The sequence below is a fragment of the Enhydra lutris genome, unplaced genomic scaffold (genome assembly GCF_002288905.1).
Source record: "Enhydra lutris kenyoni isolate GAN:26980312 unplaced genomic scaffold, ASM228890v2 scaffoldscaffold82, whole genome shotgun sequence".
In the NCBI taxonomy this organism is placed as follows: domain Eukaryota; kingdom Metazoa; phylum Chordata; class Mammalia; order Carnivora; family Mustelidae; genus Enhydra; species Enhydra lutris.
Window position 1 is genome coordinate 5483724 of NW_019154166.1, and position 23875 is coordinate 5507598.

General features: G+C 45.3%; 1 protein-coding gene across 1 annotated transcript in view; it reads left to right on the forward strand.

Annotated features, from left to right (window-relative positions):
- LOC111161130 (dynein axonemal heavy chain 9) overlaps positions 1 to 23875 on the forward strand; it is a 317708-nt gene that overhangs the window by 80160 nt on the left and 213673 nt on the right. The window contains exons 20-26 of the mRNA XM_022524635.1: positions 1665 to 2535; positions 5188 to 5318; positions 5652 to 5778; positions 9403 to 9555; positions 10735 to 10860; positions 13380 to 13619; positions 13896 to 14056. Of these exons, the coding sequence (XP_022380343.1) occupies positions 1665 to 2535; positions 5188 to 5318; positions 5652 to 5778; positions 9403 to 9555; positions 10735 to 10860; positions 13380 to 13619; positions 13896 to 14056 (1809 nt within the window). The remainder of the gene's footprint in view (positions 1 to 1664; positions 2536 to 5187; positions 5319 to 5651; positions 5779 to 9402; positions 9556 to 10734; positions 10861 to 13379; positions 13620 to 13895; positions 14057 to 23875) is intronic.

Below are 23875 nucleotides of genomic sequence, written 5' to 3' on the forward strand. Positions count from 1 at the left end.
TCATTTCCTCTCAACTTTCCCCTTGATGATGAACCCCATGGTGCCCTAATCTGATTTTATTTTATTTTTTAAGATTTATTTATTTGAGAGAGAGAGAGAGCATGAGAAGGAGGAGCAGAAGGAAAGGGAGAGACAGTCTCAAGGAGTCTTCATGCTGAGTGTGGAACCCAATGCGGGGCTTGATCTCATGACTCCAAGATTGTGACCTGAGCAGAAACCAAGAGTTGGACGCTTAACCAACTATGCCAGCCAGGCCCCCTGCCCTGTTCTGATTTTAGAGGAACATGTATTCACCCTATAGTCAGGGTGCCCCATATCTAGCCCTCCAAGCACAGAAGAAACCTAAGACCGTTGACAGGGAGAAAGGAGATTAAGGGAGGAAAACAAGAGGCTCATTGAACACCTTGATTCTGCATGCTTCTGATCAAAGAAATGTTACCTGCCCACGTGGGTTCCTTTATGTGTAGGGTTCTTTATCTGGTTTTTAATTTGTAAGTAATCTCTATCCCCAACTTGGGCCTCAAGCTCATGACCCCCTGAGATCAAGAATAGCACGCTCCACCAACTAAGCCAGCCAGGCAGCCCTGCATGTTGGGCTCTTGTGTTGGGGCAGAGGCTATGCCAGGAACACTGGTCTGGAGGGGTAGCACCATAAAGCGGGTGAGGGTCAGGGACTGTGGGGCCATGCCCTGAGCCCTGGAGAGAAGGGGGTGAGGAAATGTGAGGTACAGCTGTAAAAACTAGATACAGTGTCCATAGCAGTTGGGTCCAGAAGCACAGGCCACCCAGGATGCAGGAGAGAGCAGGCCAGAGTGGGCGAAAGGGAGAGCAAGGACAACTCAGAGGAGGGACTTAAGAAGATGAGGAGCCTGACTCAAGGGACATAGTGAAGGAATGGGACAGTGACTGTACAGGGCCTTGGTGAGGGCCTTATGCTAGATCTTCAAGGTCCTCTACTTGTGGTTCCCAAACTCAGAAGATGCTGTTGTCTGAAGGGGGTGCACCAGTGTGAGCTTCACCAGGGTCAAGGACACCAACCTGGCCCACTGGAACCAGCCGGAGAGCTTGAAAGCAAACTGCCTTTGCCCGGGTCTCACCCCCAAAGAGTCTGATTTAATTGGACTCAGGAGCAGCCTGGGTGTGGAGGCGTTCAGAGCTTCCAGAAGATTCTAACATGCCATCCAGACTGAGAACCAGTGCTCCAGAGGGAGTAATGCCAGATTGGGTCTAGGGTTGGGCTATAAGTGCCAGCTCTCTCGCTTCTAGACCCCCTGCCACTCGCAGCTCTGGACCAGAGCTGTGGCTGCATAGATAGCATCGACAGTAACATGATAGTGCCCTCTTGTGTCAGGCACTCCAGAAGCCAGCAAATGGAAGCTGAGTCTAAAGGGTGCTTGAACAAGGGGTTAGGAGAGAAGAGTGATTTTACCTCCTCAGAGGTGAAGAAAAGAGCCAAGCATGATGTTCTCCTTGAATGGCCTTTTCTGCTGCTGGCCGTGCTTACCCTACCCCGAGCACCTTTTCTTCCCAGGCTTCGGTGACAATTGCTGCTCTTTGCTGAAATACTAAGCACTTAAAGATTTGAGCTGGTGTTACTTGGGTGATTCCAGGACATGAACCCTCTGGGCACTGTACTCACAAAGGGAACACGTTGTGTCTTGTAGGTTTGATAGCGTTGACCCGCACCATGTTCTGGATGCCAGGCACGTGGAGATCCAGCGGATGGAATGTACCATGGCCTCCATCACCGAGGCAGCTGACTTGTTTGAGGTCAACATTCCCGACTATAGGCAGCTGAAGCAGTGCAGGAAGGAGGTGTGTCGGCTGAAGGAGCTCTGGGACACCATCGGGATGGTGACCTCCAGCATCCATGCCTGGGAGACCACCCGGTGGAAGGAGGTCAATGTGGAGGCTCTGGAGTGGGAGTGTAAACGGTTTGCCCGGCACATCCGGAACCTCGACAAGGAGGTCAGGGCCTGGGACGCGTTCATGGGCCTGGAGAGCACCGTGCTGAACACCCTGAGCTCCCTGAGGGCAGTAGCTGAGCTGCAGAACCCGGCTCTCCGGGAGAGGCACTGGAGGCAGCTGACACAGGCCACGGGTGCGACCTTCACCATGGATGAGGGTGCCACCCTGGCCCATCTCCTGCAGCTCCAGCTGCACCACTTGGAGGACGAGGTCCGGGGCATCGTGGATAAAGCTGTGAAAGAGATGGCCATGGAGAAGACCTTGAAGGAGCTGCAGACCACCTGGGCCAGCAGGGAATTCCAGTACGAGCCCCACCTGCGGACTAACGTCCCCCAGCTTCTGTTGGATGAGGACCTCATCGAGGTACTGGAGGATAACCAAGTCCAGCTGCAGAACCTGATGATGTCCAAGTACATCGCCTTCTTCCTGGAGGATGTGTCTGGCTGGCAGAAAAAGCTGTCCACGGCCGATGCTGTCATCTCTGCCTGGTTCCACGTGCAGCGCACGTGGTCTCACCTAGAAAGCATATTCATGGGCTCCGAGGACATCCGGGCTCAGCTGCCCCAGGTACCTGCCAAGGAGTTCCTGCTCTCTCTCTTCCCTTACCCGAGTCAAGGGAGAGGAGTCCCCAGTTCCCACATCGTCTAGACCTTTCTTTCTCTGCCAGCCTTGGCTTCACTCTAAGGTACCTCCCACAAACGTGGGCCGTCCGAGTCACCAAAAGTCAGGCAGAGGGAAAAAGAAGGTGAAATGCACACCAATTAGTTTGTGACTGGAAGGGTGGGAAAAAGGAAGAAGAACCTGGTGTTTCAGGGTTTTTTTTTTTTTTCTTTTTGTTTTTAAACACCTATGCAAGAAAGGAAGTAGGAACTGTTTGCTACTGCAGTGTGGGATAACCTTCCGTGTTGCCCCACAGATGATTACAAAGCAGCTCCCCACTGGAAGGGAGCCTTGTTCCCAGACAACCGCGAGTTCCTTTTCAGCAGGGAGCTGAACATGTCTGGCCTGTGCCACCTGCTAAACACCAGCCTTCCGCTCCATCCTGAGCAATGAATTTTGCAAAAATCTTCATTCTCCTCATTACTGCCTTCCCTGTGGTTGATTGCCCCTTCTAATCTGTCCTAATTTATGTGTCATTAGCTTACCCACCTCTCGATGGACTCTAATTCATTCAATTATTTATTTATTTATTTATTTATTTTTACTTTCTGTTTTGCAGACATTCTCCTGTCTGCCTTCAGTATAGCAAGTTCTCTGCTTCCAAATTACCTTGCTTCCAAGACGTCACGTATCTTTCGGGCCCCACTTAAAAAGTTAAAGCGCATCCCGTCCAAACGTTGTATTTTTCCAGCTCATCCCGCAAAGGCTTCTTTTATGCCCTAATGCAGATTACAGGTTGTACATCTGGAATGAAAGATAGCCGGAAACAGTTCCGAGAGAGATGTTGTCACGAGGCCAAATTGAATAAGCCAGATTTTATTTCTCCCCAGTGCGAGGGATTGAAGAAGAGTGGGTTTAATGAGGAGGTGAGGGCAGAAGTGGAGACTTCTGTAGAGACTCTAAAGAAGGCTTTGGAGAACTTTACACCACACGTCAGAGAGAATGAGTATCATCGGCTTCTCCACAGTGGCGTGCGTAGGTCCACGTGCGAAATACGGGAATGCATTTATTTTCTCTGTATTAACAGTACAATCACAGAGACAGTTTAAAACCATAATAAAATTGGTCGTAATCTGACTCCCTAACTAGTAACTATTTTCATTCCTCATGAATGTCTCCCAACTTGGCTTCATGTATAGACAGATTTTTTACATAATTGCTCGCTATGTAATGACGATTTTCTTTCCAGCTCTTTCCATCGGAGCATTTATGTTCCATATTTCCGATATATCAATAACCTTGACACTTTCTCATCTTCCATGGGAGCAGAACACTTCATGGAGCAGTCATAATTTCCCCTGCCGTCCTATTTTTAAATCTTCTTGGGAGAGGGGCTAGCTTTCCCACTTGTAGCTGTGGGATGTTGGGCAAATTATTTCACCTCTCTGTGCTCTGGTTTCCTCCTGTAAACTGAGACAAATACCAGTCCCCACTTCAGGGATGTAATTAAGGTATGCCCATAGCACATGCTGATACGAATGTTGTCATGTAATAATAATGCCACAGGTACTGGGCTGAACCCTGCATATGTCATTGTTCTGGGCATTCCGACGATACTGCAGAGTGGTTATGTGTTTGAGAAACAATGATAATTAATTCGACATCACATTTGCTGAAGAACTTCTTTCTCTGGTTACATCAACTTTTGCACTGACCCAGGAGGAACATCGGACCCACTGTCCATCCTATGCAGCAAGTTACGTGTTTTATGCCAACAGTTCTCAAAGAGTGGTCCCGGGACCCCGACCTTCACAGGGAAGCCTCAAGTCAAGACTGTCTTAGTAATAATGCTATGATGCTATTTGCCTTTTTCACTCTCATTTTTCCATGTGCACACAGGGGTTTTCCAGAGGTTTCCAGACAAGTGACATCACAACGGATTGAATGCCAAGCAGGAAAGAAAATCTGGTCTTGTCCTAAGTCAGACATTAAATCTTGGGGGAAAAAAAAAGTGAAACAAGGCTGCCTTCTCTCTAAGTTATTTTGTTGTGGAAAATACAATTATTTTTGATAAAAGCATGTTATGTTACCAATGTGGGCTTAATATTGTTTCTTTTTAAATGAATTAGCAGGGGTGCTGGGGCGGCTCAGTCAGCTAAGTGTCCAGTTCTTGATTTCAAATCACAATCTCAGGGTCCTGGGATCGAGTCCCATGTCAGGCTCTGTGCTCAGCTGGAGTCTGCGGGAGATTCTCTCTCTCCCTCTGCTCCTCCCCCTACACACTCTCTCCAAAAATAATAGTATTTTTTAAAAAATAAATGAATAAAATATTTTTCAAAGTTCTCAAATTGAGCTTCCCACTGAGGAGATGCATTGGTGGATAGATTACCCACGTCCACAAAACCTCTTTGCACTCCTCTGTGCTTTTTCAGAAACAGAGGGGGGTGGTTATGACCAAAACGTTCAAGATAGTTCCTGAAGTTCTTTCAAGGTCAAGATATTTCCTTCTTTGAGTTTTAGGACATCCCCAGCACCGGTTTCAGCTTCTGACTTGCTTCATGAGGGGATCTCCGAGTCCAAGAAAGCAAAAGTTCATTTTCCCTCACGTGTTTATTTCAGGATTCCAAGAGGTTTGAAGGCATTGACAATGACTTTAAAGAGCTAGCCTACGCTGCCCAGAAGACGCCCAATGTGGTGGAAGCCACCAACCAACAAGGTCTCTACGAAAAACTGGAAGACCTTCAGAGCAGGTGATGGTCTGCTTGCTGCCGCCTCTTTTTGTCCTGGGGAGGGCGATGTTTCCTTTTCCCAATTCTGTCTTGGAGATGCTTCCTTGAACTGTCCAAGTGAGTGTACGTGCGCACACACACTTTGATTTGCCTGTAGAATAATGGGAGGTATTACTAGAAGCATTTATTCTGGTAGAAATGCATCAGTGTGTATATTCGCAAATACCCATTAAGTGTTTCTTGCCCCAGATCTGCATACGTTCCATACGCTGCATCTGTCTGCATTTTAGTCAAGTCTGTGCACCTGTGGGTCTAAGCCGACTTCATCAGGAAATTCTGTGTCTGTGCCCTCAGGTTATACCTGTGTGAGAAGGCCCTGGCCGAGTACCTGGATACCAAAAGGCTCGCCTTCCCTAGGTTTTACTTTCTGTCTTCTTCAGACCTGTTAGACACCCTTTCCAATGGCACAGCGCCACAACAGGTAAGCTGGGGGAGCACTCCTGGAAACATCCAGAAGGACGGAGGGGGCTCCCGGTGGGAGGGTTCCAGGTTCCCGTCACAGCTCCTCTCCCTAGCGGTGTGGGTATTTCAGACCTGTGCTCCCACCAGCATCTCTGATGCCCCCTAAAAGGGAAACTTGGAGCTGGGGAAGGTCGAGGGGGCGCTAAGCCTTTACAGAGAATGCCTTTGCTCTGATTCTGAAGAGACATCCAGGACATCGCTGTCCAAAGTTATAGCTCAGATTTCCACGGGGGAAAAGCCTGAAGGTTGTATTCACTCAGCATTTTACGATTTTTGTGGAAAGAGTGTATATGAGGAGCTCAGAATTTGGGGTTCTAGCCTCTGGCTCTGGCCACTCATTGGCCAAGTAGCCTTGGTTGGGTGTCCCTTCTCTTTGACAAACTTCCCTCATCTGTAAAATAGCCACTATGCTACGAGGTTGGCTTTTTTAATTTTTTTCCCTTCATATTAGAGTAACTAATTGGAGCACTGTTGGTATTTGGGGTTGAGAGTCACTTGCGGGGTGGGGGTCTGGTGCCTTAGAATTGCCGGGAAGGCTTGGGAAAATGCAGATTTCTGAGCCCTCCCCCCAGAGCTCGGGATGGTTCTGTCTGTCTGGGTGGGGCTGGAGAATTTGCATTTCTAAGGGTTTCCCATGGGATGCTGCTTGTCTGGGGACCATATTTGGCAAGAGAGAGTGACCTTCCTAGACCAAAGGTCAGAGTCTCCCAAGCAACGGATAGGAGGGAGGGATGATGTCTCCACTTCATGCTCCTGTAGCTCTCCTCAGTTCTCAACCTAACAAGACTTCAAGATTCCTTTCTAGTTCTCCACTTTTCCTTTGAAGCTAGCCAGTCAGAATATCCCGTTCAGAAGTGCCTCGGATGGGTTCTTTCCCCTCTTTGGTATAATTTCATTATTCATTTGAAGTAGAGTCAAGTTCATTTCTTTCTCTTTGCCTTGAGTTTTGGGGATTGTTTGAATATGTAGCATTCTAAATTCAAACTGTGCAAAAAGGTATATGGGCAGCACTCCTCCTCCTCTTCCTCCCCTCCACTTCCTCTAGGTCACCAATCCCCCTCATTTCTGAGCGCAGACATGAGCGGATGTACATTTACATTTGCACACATACCTTTCCTTATTTTCCCTCCTTTCTCACACAAAAGGTAACATGCTGTATCTACTTGAATGCCATTTTTTTTTTCTGTACTGATGGATCCTGGAAATCATGCCCTATCCATTTAAAGATCTCTTCCTCATTTTTTTTTTTAAATACAGCTGCATCATGCCCTGTGGGCTATACCATAGTTTGGCCAGAGGTTGTTTATATTATTTCATAATTCCAAATAATATGGCATTGAATAATGTTGGGGTTTTGTACTGTTGTTGGAGGTCTGCCTTCTAGGTACATTCCTAGAGGTGGGATTTCTGGGTCAAAGGTAAGTGCTATGGGGTCGGGTTAGATGTTGCCCCATTTTCCCTCCATGGAAGCCCTGGCTTTTTGCAGCACCACCAACGATGGACGAGAGCTTCTCTGGTGGAGCCAAAAGATGGCACCCATGCATTTGTTTTCTCTCTTTGTAATTAACTCTCTCAATTCCTGAACTGATGTTTTGGGTTTGCTGGTAAGAAGCAAGTACTAAAGAGAGATTATCCCTAGAGGTAAAGCCTCCCCCCGCCTTTTTTTTTCTTTTCCTATAGACGGAATTCATTCCAGAGCAGCCCAGGTATGGTGGAGGCGAAACATTTATCACACTAATGTTCTGTTTTGTAACCATATGTTCATTAACTCCATGAGTAGGAAAAGTCCGAGATCATTGTCAGACCCGTCATACATGATGCACTCATTCTTAAATATTTTTTATTTATTTCTCACTTTGTTTGAGTAAATCCTTAAGTTGCTCCCCCATTCTGAGAGATGAAGCATGAGAGGCTAACTCCTTAATTCTTTCCGTAACTGTGACCCTTTGCTGTTTTTATGGGTGAGTGATCGAATGGTTGAGTTGGGAATTCACAGGTCACGGCAATTTCTCCTCACATCCCCTCAGATTCAGCGCTGAGACATCATCTAAGACCTCACCTGAGACATCATCTGAGGTCTACCTGGTTCCAGCTGCCCTGCCCCCCACCAAATCTTTCTAGCTTGGATTCTAATTTCTTTCTGTTTGGATCTCTTTAGAGATCAAAATTTAAGTTAAATTTTAATTCTAGAAAATTTGTATACATTTATATACTTTGTTCATTTTTCCAGCACATAATGAGGTGTTTGTTTGTTTTTTTTCCAATCTGAAAACCAGGGCTTTTGTTATCTTGAAAACACTTTCTTTCTGTATGCCTTAAAATACTATTTCTATTCCATCTATCTGGTTAGTTTCCCCTTCATGTTTCCATAAATTGAGATTCTGTCTTCTCTGTGCTATATATGTTACATTCATGCATTCATTTATGTTTGCATATATTCACACAGATTTTCAACTCTTACCCCTCTTCCTTGGAATTCTTCCATAGATCCTCAAGCTCATCTGCTATACTGAATTTGTTTATCTTGATTTGGCCCTTTATTATTTGTTGTTTCCTTATGTTATTTTCCTACCACTACCAATTCATCTTCACTTCATATTTTGTAGGGTTCCTGGTTCTTTCATTTATTTGATAACAAGATGGCATTTTTCATAATTACTCCTGTTTCCTTTATTAAAGTTTCTACCTCCCCCTCCCCCTCCTCTTTCTTGCCTTCTTTCTCCTTCCTCTCCCTCTCCTTTCTCTCTCTCTCTCTCTCTCTCTCTCTCTCTCTCTCTCTCTCTCTCGGATAAAGAAGGATCCGTCCCATCAAGATATTTATCCCATCACTGTGGGTTAGTTCTCCTCAAGTACCTCACAGTTTACTTCAACACACATAGAATTTCTCCTCTCATAGGCTGGTTGTAGATTTGGGGTTACAGCTCAGGGTACCATGAGTCTGAAGTCCCTCTATCTCAAAAAGCCCTACCAAAGAGCAGCTTTCTACTAATTTTTCCTCTCCAACCTGCCATCTCCCTCACCCCAGGATCATGGTGTGGCTCTCCAGCAACCCTCCTAAAACATTCCTCTGGGACACTACCATAAAGGGCCTCTGTACCATGAGAAAACACACAAGGGAGAAGTCCTGGCCTGGCCAGGCTTTCTGATTGAGTTGAGAATGCTTGCTTTGCTGCACCAAAATGCTTCCAAAAGCTGGGTGACTTCTTCCATAGGCCACTGTCACCACTGCCCTCCTACAGGCTCTCCTCTGCCTATCTCCTGAGGAAGAGGGTTTACAAATTAACCATCATTTTTTTTTTCCTCCAGTCCGTTACCATTTATATGCAAACAGACATGAATCCAACTTTTGTGGCTTCATTGGGTGGTGGCTAGTCCATGATTCCCACCAACTTTATATTCCTTTGACCACTCCTACCCAACTCAGTCAGTTCTGAATTCATACCACCATCATTCCCACAAGCTTTCCTCTAAATGTTTGGTTTCCAACCCTCTAATGGCTGTCAGACAGTAGACCTCTGAATAGTACTAATGAGTGTCTTCCTGGAAATATCATCCAGTCCTTTGGTGTGGTTTCCCTTTGTAGGTCCAGCGCCATCTTTCCAAACTCTTTGACAATATGGCAAAGATGCAGTTCCAGTTGGATGCTGGTGAGCAACCAACTAAGATAAGTCTCGGCATGTACAGCAAGGAAGGAGAATATGTGGCCTTCAGTGAGCCCTGTGACTGCAGCGGTCAGGTAGAGTAGAAGTCCTGTTCCCTCCCTCCTCATCTCCCATCCCTCTCAAATGTCTGCATTCAAATACAGGCAGCCTCAACCTTCAGCATGGCCACCTTGACCTTGGGCCAGAACTGCTGTCTGTGTCCTGGGACTGCCAGCTCCTCTTGACTTGAACTGACATCGAAGAAGCGCCTAGTTCCTGCTCTCCTCTCTCCAGGAAAGACACATGTCAATATCCATCTGTCTTTCTTAACCAAAGACCTGTATGGAGAGGAATAAAATGCACATAAACTACTACCCTGTCAATGAGAAAAGGACTTTTAAAATGATTAGCAGCACTGGGAGGCTTTAACATGACAACCCCCGGGGCACCCCACAGGGGAATCTGGCATGCTGACATCTTCCCCTGGAGAAAGTGCTCTTTGAAATCAGCCATTTTCCCGAGATGTCATTTTCTGTACAAATACAGCTCAGAGTCCCTTCCTCCCACAACCCCAGCCTTGGGAAAGCCAGATCCCATCCCACTCCAGGAACTACCACCTCTAAATCTCCCTTGTACAATTCAAGAAGCACAAAACATGGGATGGTTCCCTCCTTAACCCTCTTTCCTGTCCTCTCCCATCACTGCTAAAGTATAAGCCCTTCTTTGTTTCTTATGCTAAGTGATCCAACACAGCATTGTCCCTGGGGCTTCTAATTGAGTCTAGCATCATACCTGGAGAAAAGATCTTTTACAGAGGTCTCCCTTTATCCATGTGTTTCTTGGAAAGCAATTCTAATTCCAGGAAATGATCAGACATTCTTAGTTTTATAAGAAGTAACCCTGGGGTTTGATTCTGGATGTATCCTTTGGTAAACCAGAAAGCATTTAGTTGAAAAATATAATTCTGGTTGACATCTCCATCCTCGGTGTGGAAGAGCTCGTGAGAACCCAGGACTTACTGACCTTGCTCAACCCAGATTAAAACTTCCTTAAATGAAGCCTCCTTTAACCTGCTGCTGTAACCTGTGTGTTCCAAATGGGCCTGTGGTTAATTAACTGAGCCTCGTTCTCACCCATCAGTGTCCTGGGTTCAGAAACAAAATGGCTCCCTATGCCTTATGGAGCCATCATGGTTGTACATTTTCTTCCCTCCCTCAGGATGAATGATCATACCTTCTTCAGAACCCAGCATCTCACTCAGAGTTCTTTTTCAGGTAGAAATATGGTTGAACCGTGTGCTTGCTCATATGAGGGCCACAGTGAGGCACAGCATGACAGAAGGTGTAGTTGCCTACGAAGAAAAGCCAAGGGAACAGTGGCTCCTCGACTATCCAGCTCAGGTATTCTAACCAGGACCTTCGTGGGCCCCTGTCCTTTGCTAGCTCCTCTCTCTCTGGGGCCTCCTTCTGCCTTCAAGGGACACCTGATCTTAAACTCACTATGTGCTTCATAGTTAGAAGAGGCTGATTTGTGAAGCGGGTCAGCCAGAGGGAATAGGGGAATTGTCAGCCATGACCCACTCCAACTATTACCTTGGGGAACCAAGGGTTGGCCATCTTTACCCTCATGGCTACCATAGGGAGAAAATGTAAACCATTCAACTCATTGAGCCAGCCTGCTTGGGATGTCCCAGGATCTTCACTGAGCACAGGTGACCCCCAACAGGGAACTAGACATCCTAAGATATCATAATCCTGCCCTGGTGAAGTTTACAGACTGATGTGGAAGTCAGTCACTTACCAATGAGACCTGGTACTCTGGGAGCACAGAGCTAGCTAGTAGGGTTCGGGAACCACCTCTCCCCTTCCCCTGCTGAGAATATGACATAGAAGCTGAGATTTGAAGTAGGAGCAAGGAAGTTAAAGATGGAGGGAAAGTGCCACCAAGCGTGAGGATTGCCATGAGCGAAGGCTCAGAAGCAAGGAAATGCATCTCGTGGTTGAGGAACCAAATGTGGTTGCAGCAAGAGGAAGAGGAGGAGGGAGTGAGAGGCAGCAGATGGGGCCTGCAGAGGAAACTCAAAGCCAGTTCTGTGCACCACATGAGGGAGTCTGACTTGCTTCTGAGATGTATCTGAACCCTTTCCAGGCTTCTCAGGGGGAAGATGAGAGAAAGGCATGAATTAATGAGAATTGTCTAGATGACTCTGGCTGCATGGTACCCTTTTGCCTTCCCCATTAGGGAAGGAGGGAAGCTGGCGCTGGTACATTTGGGGGTTGTAGATTTTTCCTGGTAATTGAAGCCATAGGAGCAGAGAGGGCCTCCCCCCACTTTGGAAAATATGTAGATGGAGATGAACACGCCCTTGAGCGTCATGCAAAGATGGGGTCGGCAAGGAGGGGCCGGTAAAGCAGAATGAGAAATGGTGCCTTTTTAGATAGAGGGAAAAGCAGGGAATGGTCATAATGGAAACCCAAAAAACTGTTGGCAGCAGGTGAGAGGTCAGTCATGCCATGCACTTGGCAGAGATCAAGCAAAATAAAGAGGCTGAGGGGCACCCATGAACTTGGTGTGGCCATTTCAGGGAAGTGCCAGGTGGTGGCATGGTGCCAGGGGGAGGAGAAGGGAGAGGAAGGTGGTAAAATGTTGGCATTGAGTGTAGACTCGGCAGTAAGTGTAGACAAACAGAAGAAATGAGAAAGGGAGTCAGTACTGCTGAAGGGAAGAAATATTCTTTTAACTGTGCAGCTGGCATGTCACATTCAGACCATCCCAATAAGATCACAGTGCAGGCAGAACCGTGTGTATAAACCCAAAGGCAAAATCAGATATAAGAGAGAAGGGTACATTTATGTGAAGGGTTTCTCTTTTTCACAAAGGGAATCATTCCTGTCAGGATTCTTGTTTACCTGAATCAGAATTTTGGGCCAAGAAAAATGTGTTGCCTCCTGCTATTCTGACAGATCAAATGATACAACAGATGATCGATGTATCTAAATTCTCTACCAGGAATAATCAAAATTCCGCCTTTTCCATCTTAAGTTTCTCAGCAAACAAAAGAAACGTTCATTCGAATCCCTTTTCCCATTTATTTATTTCAAACCTCTGAAAGACACAAGTCCTGTTGACCACAATGAATTTTGCTGTAGTTCACCTTGATCTTCAAAAGTAGGCTTTTTAAGGTGATAGGTTTTAAGAATTAAAAAATACATGTAGCAAAAGTGTTACAGACAAGCAAAAATATGTCGCAAGTGATCATTGCTGGCTTGCTAAGCTAGAACACTTAGACCACAAGAAGTTCAAGAAGAGCAGAACAAAGTCTGAGTGCTCTTGAGATGGTCAGTCAGCATATTGTTAACCTCCCGAGAGCAGGAAAGATGCTTCATCTGGGCTGTAGAAATGGAAAGATCAGTGTAGTGATTTCTAAAAGCCACTGACATTGACCAGAATGACTCTTTGGTTGTTTTCAACCAAACAATACATTTTTTTTCCCCAAGAGTAGACTGCGTTTTCCCCACTTGGAACCACTTCCCATCTCCAAGGAGATGGAGACAAGTGGCTTGCTTAGTCAAGGTTAATTCAGTTGGTTCTGACCTCATACCACCATCATTCCCACAGGCTTCCTTCTAAATGTTTGGTATCCAACCCTCTAATGGCTGTCAGACAGTAGACCTCTGAACAGTACTAATGAGCATCTTCTGGACACATTGTCCAATCCTTTGGTGTGGTTTCCCTTCATAGGTCCAGTGCCATCCTTCCAAACTCTTTGACAATATGGCGAAGATGCAGTGGAAGAGGGAGGGAAGGGGCTTACGTCACCCATATGATTCCATTCTGGCTCTCACTGAGGGTGCATGAGTGGGCTGGTTTGGGAGACAGTCCTGGCGATGGCTTTACTAAGTGGCTCCTCATGCCACAGGTGGCCCTGACCTGCACTCAGATCTGGTGGACCACAGAGGTGGGCATTGCATTTGCCAGGCTGGAGGAAGGCTATGAGAACGCCATGAAGGACTATTACAAGAAGCAAGTGGCCCAGCTCAAAACCCTCATCACCATGCTCGTTGGCCAGCTCTCCAAAGGGGACCGGCAGAAGATCATGACCATATGCACCATTGATGTGCATGCCCGGGATGTGGTGGCCAAGATGATTGCTCAGAAGGTGAGTCCCAGACCTGCAAGAGGGTCTCCTGTGGTGGGTAGTTATGCCATGAACAGTGGAATAAGGGAGAAGCGCACATACAGCTCAAACATGGGGGGTTGCAGATTCTATGGCAGCCAGAGAGCTGGGAGAGGGTCATGGTGGCTGTCCCTAGCATCAGAGCAGCTTGTTTTCTCTGTGCCCTGGTGGGCTCCTCTTGTATCTCCTGTGGCCTGCAGGCCCTGTGCTGCCTGCTGGACAGTGACTCACCCCCAGTACTCTGCACCCTCTCTTCAGGTGGACAGTGCTCAGGCCTTCCTCTGGCTGTCCCAGCTACGGCATCATTGGGACGATGAGGCCAAACACTGCTTTGCCAACATCTGTGATGCGCAGTTTCTCTATTCCTACGAGTACCTGGGAAATACGCCTCGCCTGGTGATCACGCCCCTGACAGACAGGTGAGCATGGGCATCAGCCCCCCCCACAGGGAAACCGACTGTGGTCTGCCTCAGGCCAGCTGTGGTCAAGGCCACCATCACCTGCTACTTGTCCGCAGAGGTGGAAGGGGTTGGGCCCCACCACACAACACATGTAAAAATCAAACTGGAAATGTGTAGGGCAGGGACCTTCTCAGAACGAACTCCTGAGCGAATCAGGGAGCTGTGATTAGTCTTGAGGAATTACTAGGGAGTCACACACACCTGGATCCTCACACCAGCTCTAACACATACCAGCTACTTGACCTTGAAAAGCTTGACCTAATTCTTGTTCTTGGCTTTCTTCTCTGTGGAACGGAGTTAGGAACTCAAACCTCACGTGAGGCTTGTAAGGACAAAAGACATTAACGTTGTAAGGAGTTCAGAATATCATAAGTGCTCAGTAGATGATCTTATTACTGTTCTCTTTTTTTTAATATTTTATTTATTCGAATGAGAGCACAAGTGGGGGATGGGGCAGAGGGAAAGGGAGAAGCAGACTCCCCGCTGAGCAGGGAGCCTGACTCGGAACTTGATCCCAGGACCCTGAGATCATGACCTGAGCTGAAGGCAGTCACTTAACTGACTGAGCCACCCAGGTGCCCATTCCTATTTTCTTACCAATCGTCTGGCACATTTCTTGAGCACCTCTCACACTGGGAATCCGATCAGAACCAGGGAGTCCCTGCCATGAAGGAGCTTATAATTTTTGGAGAACCGTAGCCTCACATTCATATTAATTCATGAATGAATTCATTCATTCATTCATATTCATTCAATGAATGAATTCACACCAGTCCCCGAAGTAGTCACTGGCATACAAAGGTGACTAAAACATTTCCTATCCTTAAACTCCTATTCCAGTGAGGGAAATAAGACCTACACAGATAAAAATATACATAGCCCAAGGGGAAAGCATGCAGGACCATAGGGTCCCCGATAAGCATTCTAGAAAATGGAATTTTGTGTGCAAAGGCATGGAAATGGGAAAATCCAAGACCTGTTCCTGGAAGAGGGGGTAGACTCTTGACTTGGGGGGATATGGTTGGTCATAAGCCTGGTAAGATGGGGAAAAATCCTGACTATAAGGTATGAATCATACCTTCTTTACCCAGTAAGTAGTGATAAATTATTGGAGATTCTTCATAAGAGGAGCAAAACAATGAAAACTCTACTTTTAGGAAGATTTATCTGATAGCACAGCCTGGGCAAAGGAGAACGAGGACAGGCTACTGTAACTCTGTTGAGATTTCTGTAAAGTCTACTAAGAGTGTGTACCCTTTTCCCTTCTATTTCCATTGAGTGCTAAATCCCTTCTTCTCCAAACTGAGTCACGTACCTGAATGGCTGGCTTGCTCTAAGTAAGTGACTTGTGGTTGGCGAAGACATTGTCATCATCTGTGAAGGTTAGAATGGCCACACAGAATCAGTGCCATCTTTTATTTAATTTTCTCTTGCCACCTGCCTTCTGGTCAGATCCTCAGTTGTGTTTCCAAGATACGCTGAGTGGAATCATGATGACGGTACTCATGGGACGAAATGGGATGTGGGAATATCCCAACATCATCCATAGAACCAGACCTCATGGTTCATCTCTCCTCTCTGCCCCCATGCTGTACATTTCTTTAATTCATCTTCCTGCCCAGTCTGGAAGGCTCTTCCACCCAGAGTCCCCCTCAAACCTTTCCACGTTTACTCTTAGATGCCACGTTTTGGGAGGTGGGGAGCCCGCAGAGGCCACATCATTGTCTCTGGTCACTCCCCACTGCACTTAGACTAAAATCTGAATTCCCTGTGGGACCTAGCAATGCCTGTCTGCTGCCCCGACACCTCGTCCCTGCACCCCAGCCCCACTCGCCTCCTTTCTGTTCCTTGATCCCCTTAAATTAGAACCTTCTATACATGGGGGGGTTCCCTCTTCCAGGAAGGCCTTTCCCATGCTCACTGTTCCATAGTCACCTTCTCATCCTTTAATTCTGTCCTCAGACCTGAGGAGACCTTCCATGACCTCTCTTACTAATATCCCGCCTCACTCTGCCTCCTCACACACACACAGCAATAACCAAGATGGTTCCCAGTGTTCACCTTCTTCCTAACATCTCCCACATTCTGCAAAGACCTTGCTTGCTTGTTTGTTGGCTATATTTCCCTTTGGAATGGAAGCTCTCTCCCATCAAGGAGCTTTGTCTGTCTTGTTCGTTGCTGTGTCACCAGCACCTAGCAGACCTTGAAATTAGTATGTCAAATGAATGATTGGTGGTTGAGTATTGAAGACCCAGACTGTGGGAATAGACCGGATCAAAAAAGAGGTTGACTCAGGAGATGGGTGGAGGACTCGTGCCTTGGCTCCCAAAGAAGGAGGAACAGCTACTCTGTCTTCTGCTCTGAGCTGGGGACCAGCAACTCCTCCAGGCCCCAGCTTAGGACAAAAGGCAGAGAACATCTGTTCTGAAAGAGACACGAATTTCTCTGCAGCTGGGACAGTGTTGGCAACAGCAGGTCTTGGGGGGATTGGCCATCTTAGGGTTGTACTTGGCCTTCACTCGGGATCAGTCCCTTCAAGGCATTCATTCAGTGTGGCTCAAAGGAAAGGTTTTCCCCCCTCACACTTCATTCAGAGTGGACCCTCTCATGTGTCTTTGTCTTAATAGTGACTCTCAGTAAGACACCAGCCCTAAGCAGGAAGGAAATCTGGCCCAGGATCCTCTTTGGCAGTGAGTTTTTCTGCCAGCCTTGGAGGAGAAGTTAATAGTTGGGGAACTTAGATCACTTGCAACAGAATGATGAAGCCATTTTATATTTGAACCATTTGATTAATGTCTATCTCTTGCCCTAGACTGTATGTTACGTGGTGACATTGACCTTGATCTACTCACTGCTCTGCCATGTGGGACCCAATACCACGTGGGGCACCTGATAGGCATTCAAGAAATTCATTCCTTTAGCAAGTTCAGTGAAATGATTTCTGAGACTTGAGTATGTGTCCTAGCTTCCTTATACCTGTCAGAACGTATCTTCTTCCTTTCTGCAGACATATCAGACGTTATCATTCCAAGTGATAAAAAGTGCAAGACTTTCCGTTTCCCTGAGCCTTCACACCCGCCCCAGGGTCGGAGAAGATAATTGCCTTGTTTGAGTTTAGAAGCCTGTAGTACTCTAATGCCAAACGCCTTCGAGAGAGGGAGAGGGTAAAGCTTTGACAAGGAATTATCTCTAAAATAGGAATTTATCACCCCTTCTATGGAACAATGCAAATAAGAACTAGAAAGGAACATTTCCTGCAAATAATGGTGAATACTATATAGACCTTGACCTCGTTTTGCACCTTACTTGCTTTTCTGACAAAATGGTACATCGTGAATATTTATATGTAAAATTCTATTTTCTCATTGACTTCCATTATTAGCTCAAGAAATGTTTTGCCCAGAAAAAAAAAAAGAAAAGAAAAAAAGAAAATGGCCTTAGCACAGAAAATCACATTTTAAAGAGCGTTCACCCTTTGCTGGTGTGTAGCCTAAGTACATTTAATTCTCTCCTGTGGAGGAATTAATCAAACGGACAATTGATCCATACAACCTTTGCACATTCATTAAAAGCATCCCCGCATTACAGTACATCCGACTGATTATGCCTATTTCTTTGGAATTTCCCACTGCCCGGATGGGACCTGAATATGTAAGTGAGTGCAGTGGCTTCACCACCATCGCGGGGCTCCGGCCCAGCACTAAGCTGAAGAACTAAATGGAAATGATTTTTCAGGCTGAACAAAAACAATTCACATAATTGCTCAAACCTTTGGATGACTTCCTTTCCTCCACCCCCGCCCCCATAACTCCCCTCCCGTCACCTTCACACCCAGCCGCCCCTTTCTGCCCTGCGCTGTGCTAAGTACGGTTTTAATCAAGTGCTTATCGAGTTAGAGTACCTTCTAATTTCTCAGGAACTACAGCAAGCAGGTGAGATATAATTGACCCAAGAGTCTTTGAAGGTGATTGGCCGGGGAAGGGCACAGCTAGCAAAAGTCCTGTGCTTTCCAAGTTTCTATCTGCAGTTTTTATCAGAAAACTTAGTGCTCTGTCAACCAAGACGTAAAGTCACGCAGAGATGACCGTTGTTAATATCTAGTCTGTTAACTTCTGCCTGGAGATTTTGACACTTGGCAATTGCCATCATATGCTTTATGTAAAAAATGGTAGATTGCTTTTTTTTTTTTTTAATTTATTTGTCAGAGAGAGAGCACAAGCAGGCAAAATGGCAGGCAGAGGCAGAGAGAGAAGCAGGCTCCCGTGAGCAGGGAGCCTGATGCAGGGCTTGATCCCAGGACCCTGAGATCATGGCCTGAGCCAAAGGCAGCGGCTTAACCAACTGAGCCACCCAGACGTCCCTGCTTTTTTTTTTTTTTTTTAAACATAACCTTGTATCGTGTGTATATTCTCGAAACATTCTTCTGAAACACTCTAAGAGCTGATTTACCTTCTCTTCACAAGCATCCCATTATTTCTGTAACACACCCATAGTATGAAATGTTTGAGTCACACCTAAGCCTTTACTATTAAAAATGAATCTGCCATGTACTTGCTTATACTTTTTTTTATGATATTTCTCATTATTTTTCGAGGAGAGATTTCAGGAGGCAGAATAATTAGATGACACATACTTTAAAATTATTCTTGAAACAAGTATCATTACCACTCTCACTGGCTGTTTACGAGAATGTTCACCTCTCAACACCCTCACCAGCATTCAGTATTATTGTTTAAAGTATTATTAATTTTGTATGTCAGTATAGTATCTCACTTGGATTTGGATGTCCTTAATTACTCACAGGCTTGAGCATTTTTATGTGTTTATGGCTATGAGATTTTCCTTTCCTGTGAATCATTTGTAACTATCATTGCCCTTTTTATTACTTTTATGTTTAGAAAGCCCCCGCCATTTCAAGATCAACTTAATATTCACTATATATTTTAAAGATTTTACTTATTTATTTGTCAGAGAGAGAGCACACACAAGCAGGCAGAGTGGCAGGCAGAGGCAGAGGAAAAGCAGGCTCCCCACTGAGCAAGGGGCCCGACGTGGGGCTCGATCCTAGGATCTTGACCTGATCCGAAGGCAGAGAGGTCTTAACCCACTGAGCCACCCAGGCATGCCAATATTCACTATATTTTATTGTGCTTTATTTTATTTTTCCACTTTTCAGTGTTTTTGGTAAACTTTTTGACCATTGAGTTAGATGAGCGTTCTTACCAAAACATTTTTGGTTACAAGTGATAGAAGCCAAGCCTAAACTAACGTAAACAGAGGGAGGACCTGTTTGAGTCTAGCTTGCTCCGTGTAGCAGCTCCGGGCCCAGACAGGGAACTCTCAGCAATGGGACACTCTCCTATCATGGCTCTGTTTCCTTCTGAGCATTGTCTTCTTTCTTGCATGGGTTTTCTTTGGATAGTAGCAAGGGTGGTCTCCATGCCCATGACTTTGGGACTCCTGGTCCAGGAAGAAGAGGGATCCCTTCCCTGTCTTTCTCAGCCCCATAGGTCCAACTCCTTCAGGGGACCCTGATGTGTCCCATTTAGATCCCGTGTCAACCTCTGCATCCATTACTAGAGCCAGTGAGCTCAATCATTTTGCCCAGCCCGAGCCTTGTTCCCACGCCTGGGAAGGTGGGAGATACTTTGATCGAAGGCCATGTAGACAGAGGGCTTTTACCATATGTGTGCAATCCTGAGCAAAGAACACCCACAGAAACGATGGCAGGGAATACTTTATTTCTTTGGTTTCTAAGTAACTGACGGGCACATTTTTAGTGAGTAATATGCCATTTCCCTCACCCATTTATGATGTTCGCTCTACAACTTCCAAAATTCTGAGTTACCAAACTGTCTCAAAATGTCTATTCTGTCTCATCTTCATGCCCAGCACTGTGCCATATTATTTAAAGACTGTGGCTTTGTCCTGAGTTCTATTTATGTAGTTAAGGTCCCACATCATCTTTTATTTTTTATTTTATTTTATTTTTTTATTTGATAGAGAGATCACAGGCAGAGAGGCAGGCAGAGAGAGAGGGGGAAGCAGGCTCCCTGCTGAGCAGAGAGCCCGATGCGGGGCTTGATCCCAGGACCCTGAGATCATGACCTGAGCCAAAGGCAGAGGCTTTAACCCACTAAGCCACCCAGGCGCCCCCACATTATCTTTTATATATGTACTATATATATATAAAATTTTCTTTGCTCTTCTATTTCTTTTCAAATGAACTTGAATCATTTTTTTTCTTAAGGATTTTATTTATTTATATGACAGAGAGAGACGTACCGAAAGAGGGAACACAAGCAGGGGGAGCGGGAGAGGGAGAGGCAGGCTTCCTGCCAAGCAGGGAGCCTGACGGGGGGCTCAATCCCAGGACCCTGGGATCATGACTTGAGCCAAAGGCAGACACTTAACTACTGGGCCACCCAGGCACCCCTGAACTTGACTCGTTTTTTCAAGTTACAGAATATAAATGGTTAGGGTTCTGGTCAGCAAGCCTTAATATCTTCCAGTTAATTTGGAAGGAAGAACCATTTTTACAACATGTGATATTTTTATGTTGTTCCCTATCTTGAACTATGTTTGAATATCTTGCAGTTACATCAGAAAAGTGTCTTAAGTATTGTTATATGGGTTTTGAGTATTCATATTATCACTAGATGTTTTTAAAAATGCTGTTGCTATATAAGGTGGTTTTTTCTACAATATATGTTTTTAAACAACTTGATCGAGGTTTCTTTCATGCATCAAAAAGTTTTACCCTCTCCAAGTACGCCCCTGAATGGTTTTTAGCAACTTTACCAAGTGGTGTAACCATCACCATAAATCAATTTTACAACATTTTTATCCTCCTTGATAAGATTCCTGATGCCCGTTTATGTGCCCATTCCTGTCCCCAGCCCCAGACAACCCACTTTCTGTCTCTCTAAACTTGTCTTATTCCAGACATTTCTTAGAGATGGAGCCATACGATGTGTGGCCCCTCGTTTCCAGCTTCTTTCAATTTACGCACAGTCCTGGGGCTTCGTCCATGATAGAGCAAGTGTCTGTAATCTTTTGCTTTTTATTTCTGAATAACCTCCCATTTTATAGACAGGACACATTTTGTCTATCCAGGCACCCTTTGATGGACACTGAGGTTATTTCTGGTTTGGGGCTATTAAAAATCATGCTGCTGTGAACAAGTCTTTGTGTCAGCTTAAGTTTTCATTTCTCTTGGGTACACACCCAGGAGGGGAATTGCTGGGTGGTACCACTGTTTCATGTTTAACCTTTTGGGAACCCGCCAAGCTATTTTCCAAAGTGGCAGAATCATTTCATGCCCCCACTAGTAGCGGAGTATAAGTGTCCTCCTTTCTCTACAGCCAGGACAACTTTGTTGTTATCTGTCTTGTTTATTACAACCATTGAGTGGGTGGGAAGTAGTATCTCATCAGAGTTTTCATTGACATTTCCCTAATAAAGATGTTGAGCACCTTTTTATGGTCTCATTAGCCAACTGGAGATCTTCTTTGGCATAATCCCATTCAAATCTTTTGCCTACTGTTTGATTGATCTCTTTGTCCTCTCCTTAAATTTTAAGAATTCTTTGAATCTTCTTGTTATATTGCACACATGTTTGTAAGTATCCTGTCCCAGTCTCCTGCTTACCTCTTCTCTTTCTCAGTGGTGTCTTTTGAAGTGCAGAAGTTGTTAATTTTGATGAGGTCCAGTCTGTCTGTCTTTTATGCACCATGCTTTAGGTGTTGTGGCTAAGAAATCTTTGCTTAATTTCACGATATCTTTTTTTATCCATCTTTTCACTCATATATAGGAGAACACTGATTTTTATAAATTCATCTTTTATTCTGCCCATCTACTGCCCTCTGTTAAAAATTTGAAGAATTTTGTTTCAGATTCTCTTGAGTTTTCTATGTGACTTCTAGAATGCCCACTTATATTCAAGACATACAGCATAAAGCATAGTTGTACCAACTCAGGTTTCATACTAGGTATGTTGTTATTTTTTTAAGATTTATTTCCTTTGTGGGGGAGTGGGGCAGAGGGAGAGAGAATCCTCAAGTGGACTTCCCATTGAGTGCAGAACCCCAGGCAGGGCTCAGTCTCATGACCCAGGAGGTCATGACTTGAGCTGCATCAAGAGTTGGATGCTTACCCAACTGAGCCACCCCAGTGCCCCAGTGTGCTGTCGTCTTCGCTAAAGAGATCACATATCAGCCAATGCTTTCAGTTCTTTCTGTCATGTCTTGAGAGTGACATTTACCAACTAGTGTGGGCAAAGAGAAAGATGAGCACTGGGTGACAAAGGAGCTCAGAACCAAATGACATAAGAAACAGATCGTAGAATTGGGGGCATCTAGGTTGAGGACAGCGTTTGAAATTTAAATATTCAAGTGTTATCAGAGGGACAGATTTGTTTTAGGATGATGCTGAGGACAGTCTTCTTCTGTCAATGGTGTTTCTCATTTTGAGCCTGGGACCTCTTAAAAGCCATGGATCTTTTTTCTGTGGACTGTCCTCTAACCACCTCTCCCCTCTCCCCTGTCCTATATATGCGGAAGCCCTCAAAGATTAATTTACATTTATCCTTCCTAAAGTTCACATTGTTGGGTCAACCCCATCATTTTCAACTGTTGAGATTATTTAGAATATCAGACTATCTTGTATATAATCAGTTATGTCTTCATTCAAGTTGTCAATAGCAATAACAAACAGCAGGGACCTGAGTCCTGCTGATGTCACCAGAGGCCCCCCCACCAGGGAGGGATCGTTGGCATTCACGTTCATTCCACAGTTATGATTACTGAACTGTGTGATAGGGAGAATTCCAAGAACGTGATCTCCAGTGACCTTTTTCCTTGTGTGAGCTCCTCTCCTTTGAGTACAGGTGAAAACCGTGAATATCATGGTATCATTCCCATGATAACATTTTGTTTTATGGCAAGAGGGAAATTATTCAAGGTAACCATATGAGACCTTGAAAGCAGAGCTTTCTCCTGGCTGAGGACAGAAGGGAAGATCGGAGAGATTTGAAACCTAAGAAAACTTTGACATGCCCTTGTTGATTTTAAAGGCGGAGGGAGCCATTTGCAAAGATGGGAGCATGGCCTTCAGAGCCAAGCCATCCTATGCCCAACAGCAACCAACAAGGACCTCAGTCCTACAAATGGTAGGAACTTAATTCTGCCAAGAACGTAAGTGAGTTAGGAGGCAGATGCTTCCCCAGAGTGTTCAGATAAGATAACTTGATTTTGGTCTTATGAGACCCACCATAGAGAAGCCACTTGGACTTCTGACCTCAAAGAGGGAGGCAATAAAGGAGTGTTATTTTAAGCCACTTAGTTTATGGTGATTTCTTACGCAGCAGTAGAAAATGAATACAAACCAACTATGATTTCACCAGCTCTAAGATTAGTCAGACCACATTTCTGGGATAGCAACAGGCTATTTATAGCTGAAATCAAGATGCCTTGGCTTTGATGTTTTCTCTAAGCTGCCAATTGAATAACTGTATCAAAAAAGAAAAGCTACATTGTGTGTATTTGTTACCTTAAAAAATAATACCTTAAACTTGGATTGGCCTTCTCTTTTCAAGGCCCCTTCGTATCTCTTGTCTCATCTTACCCTCACAAAAGCCTGCCAGGGGAGATAAGAATAAGACCTATAGAAGTCATTTGCCCAAAGAGAACAAGATTGACTTCGCTTGATATCAGGAAAGCCTTTCAAACAATTACACAGACCCACTGTGGAAGGGGCCGCCTTCTGGAATCCTGCCCC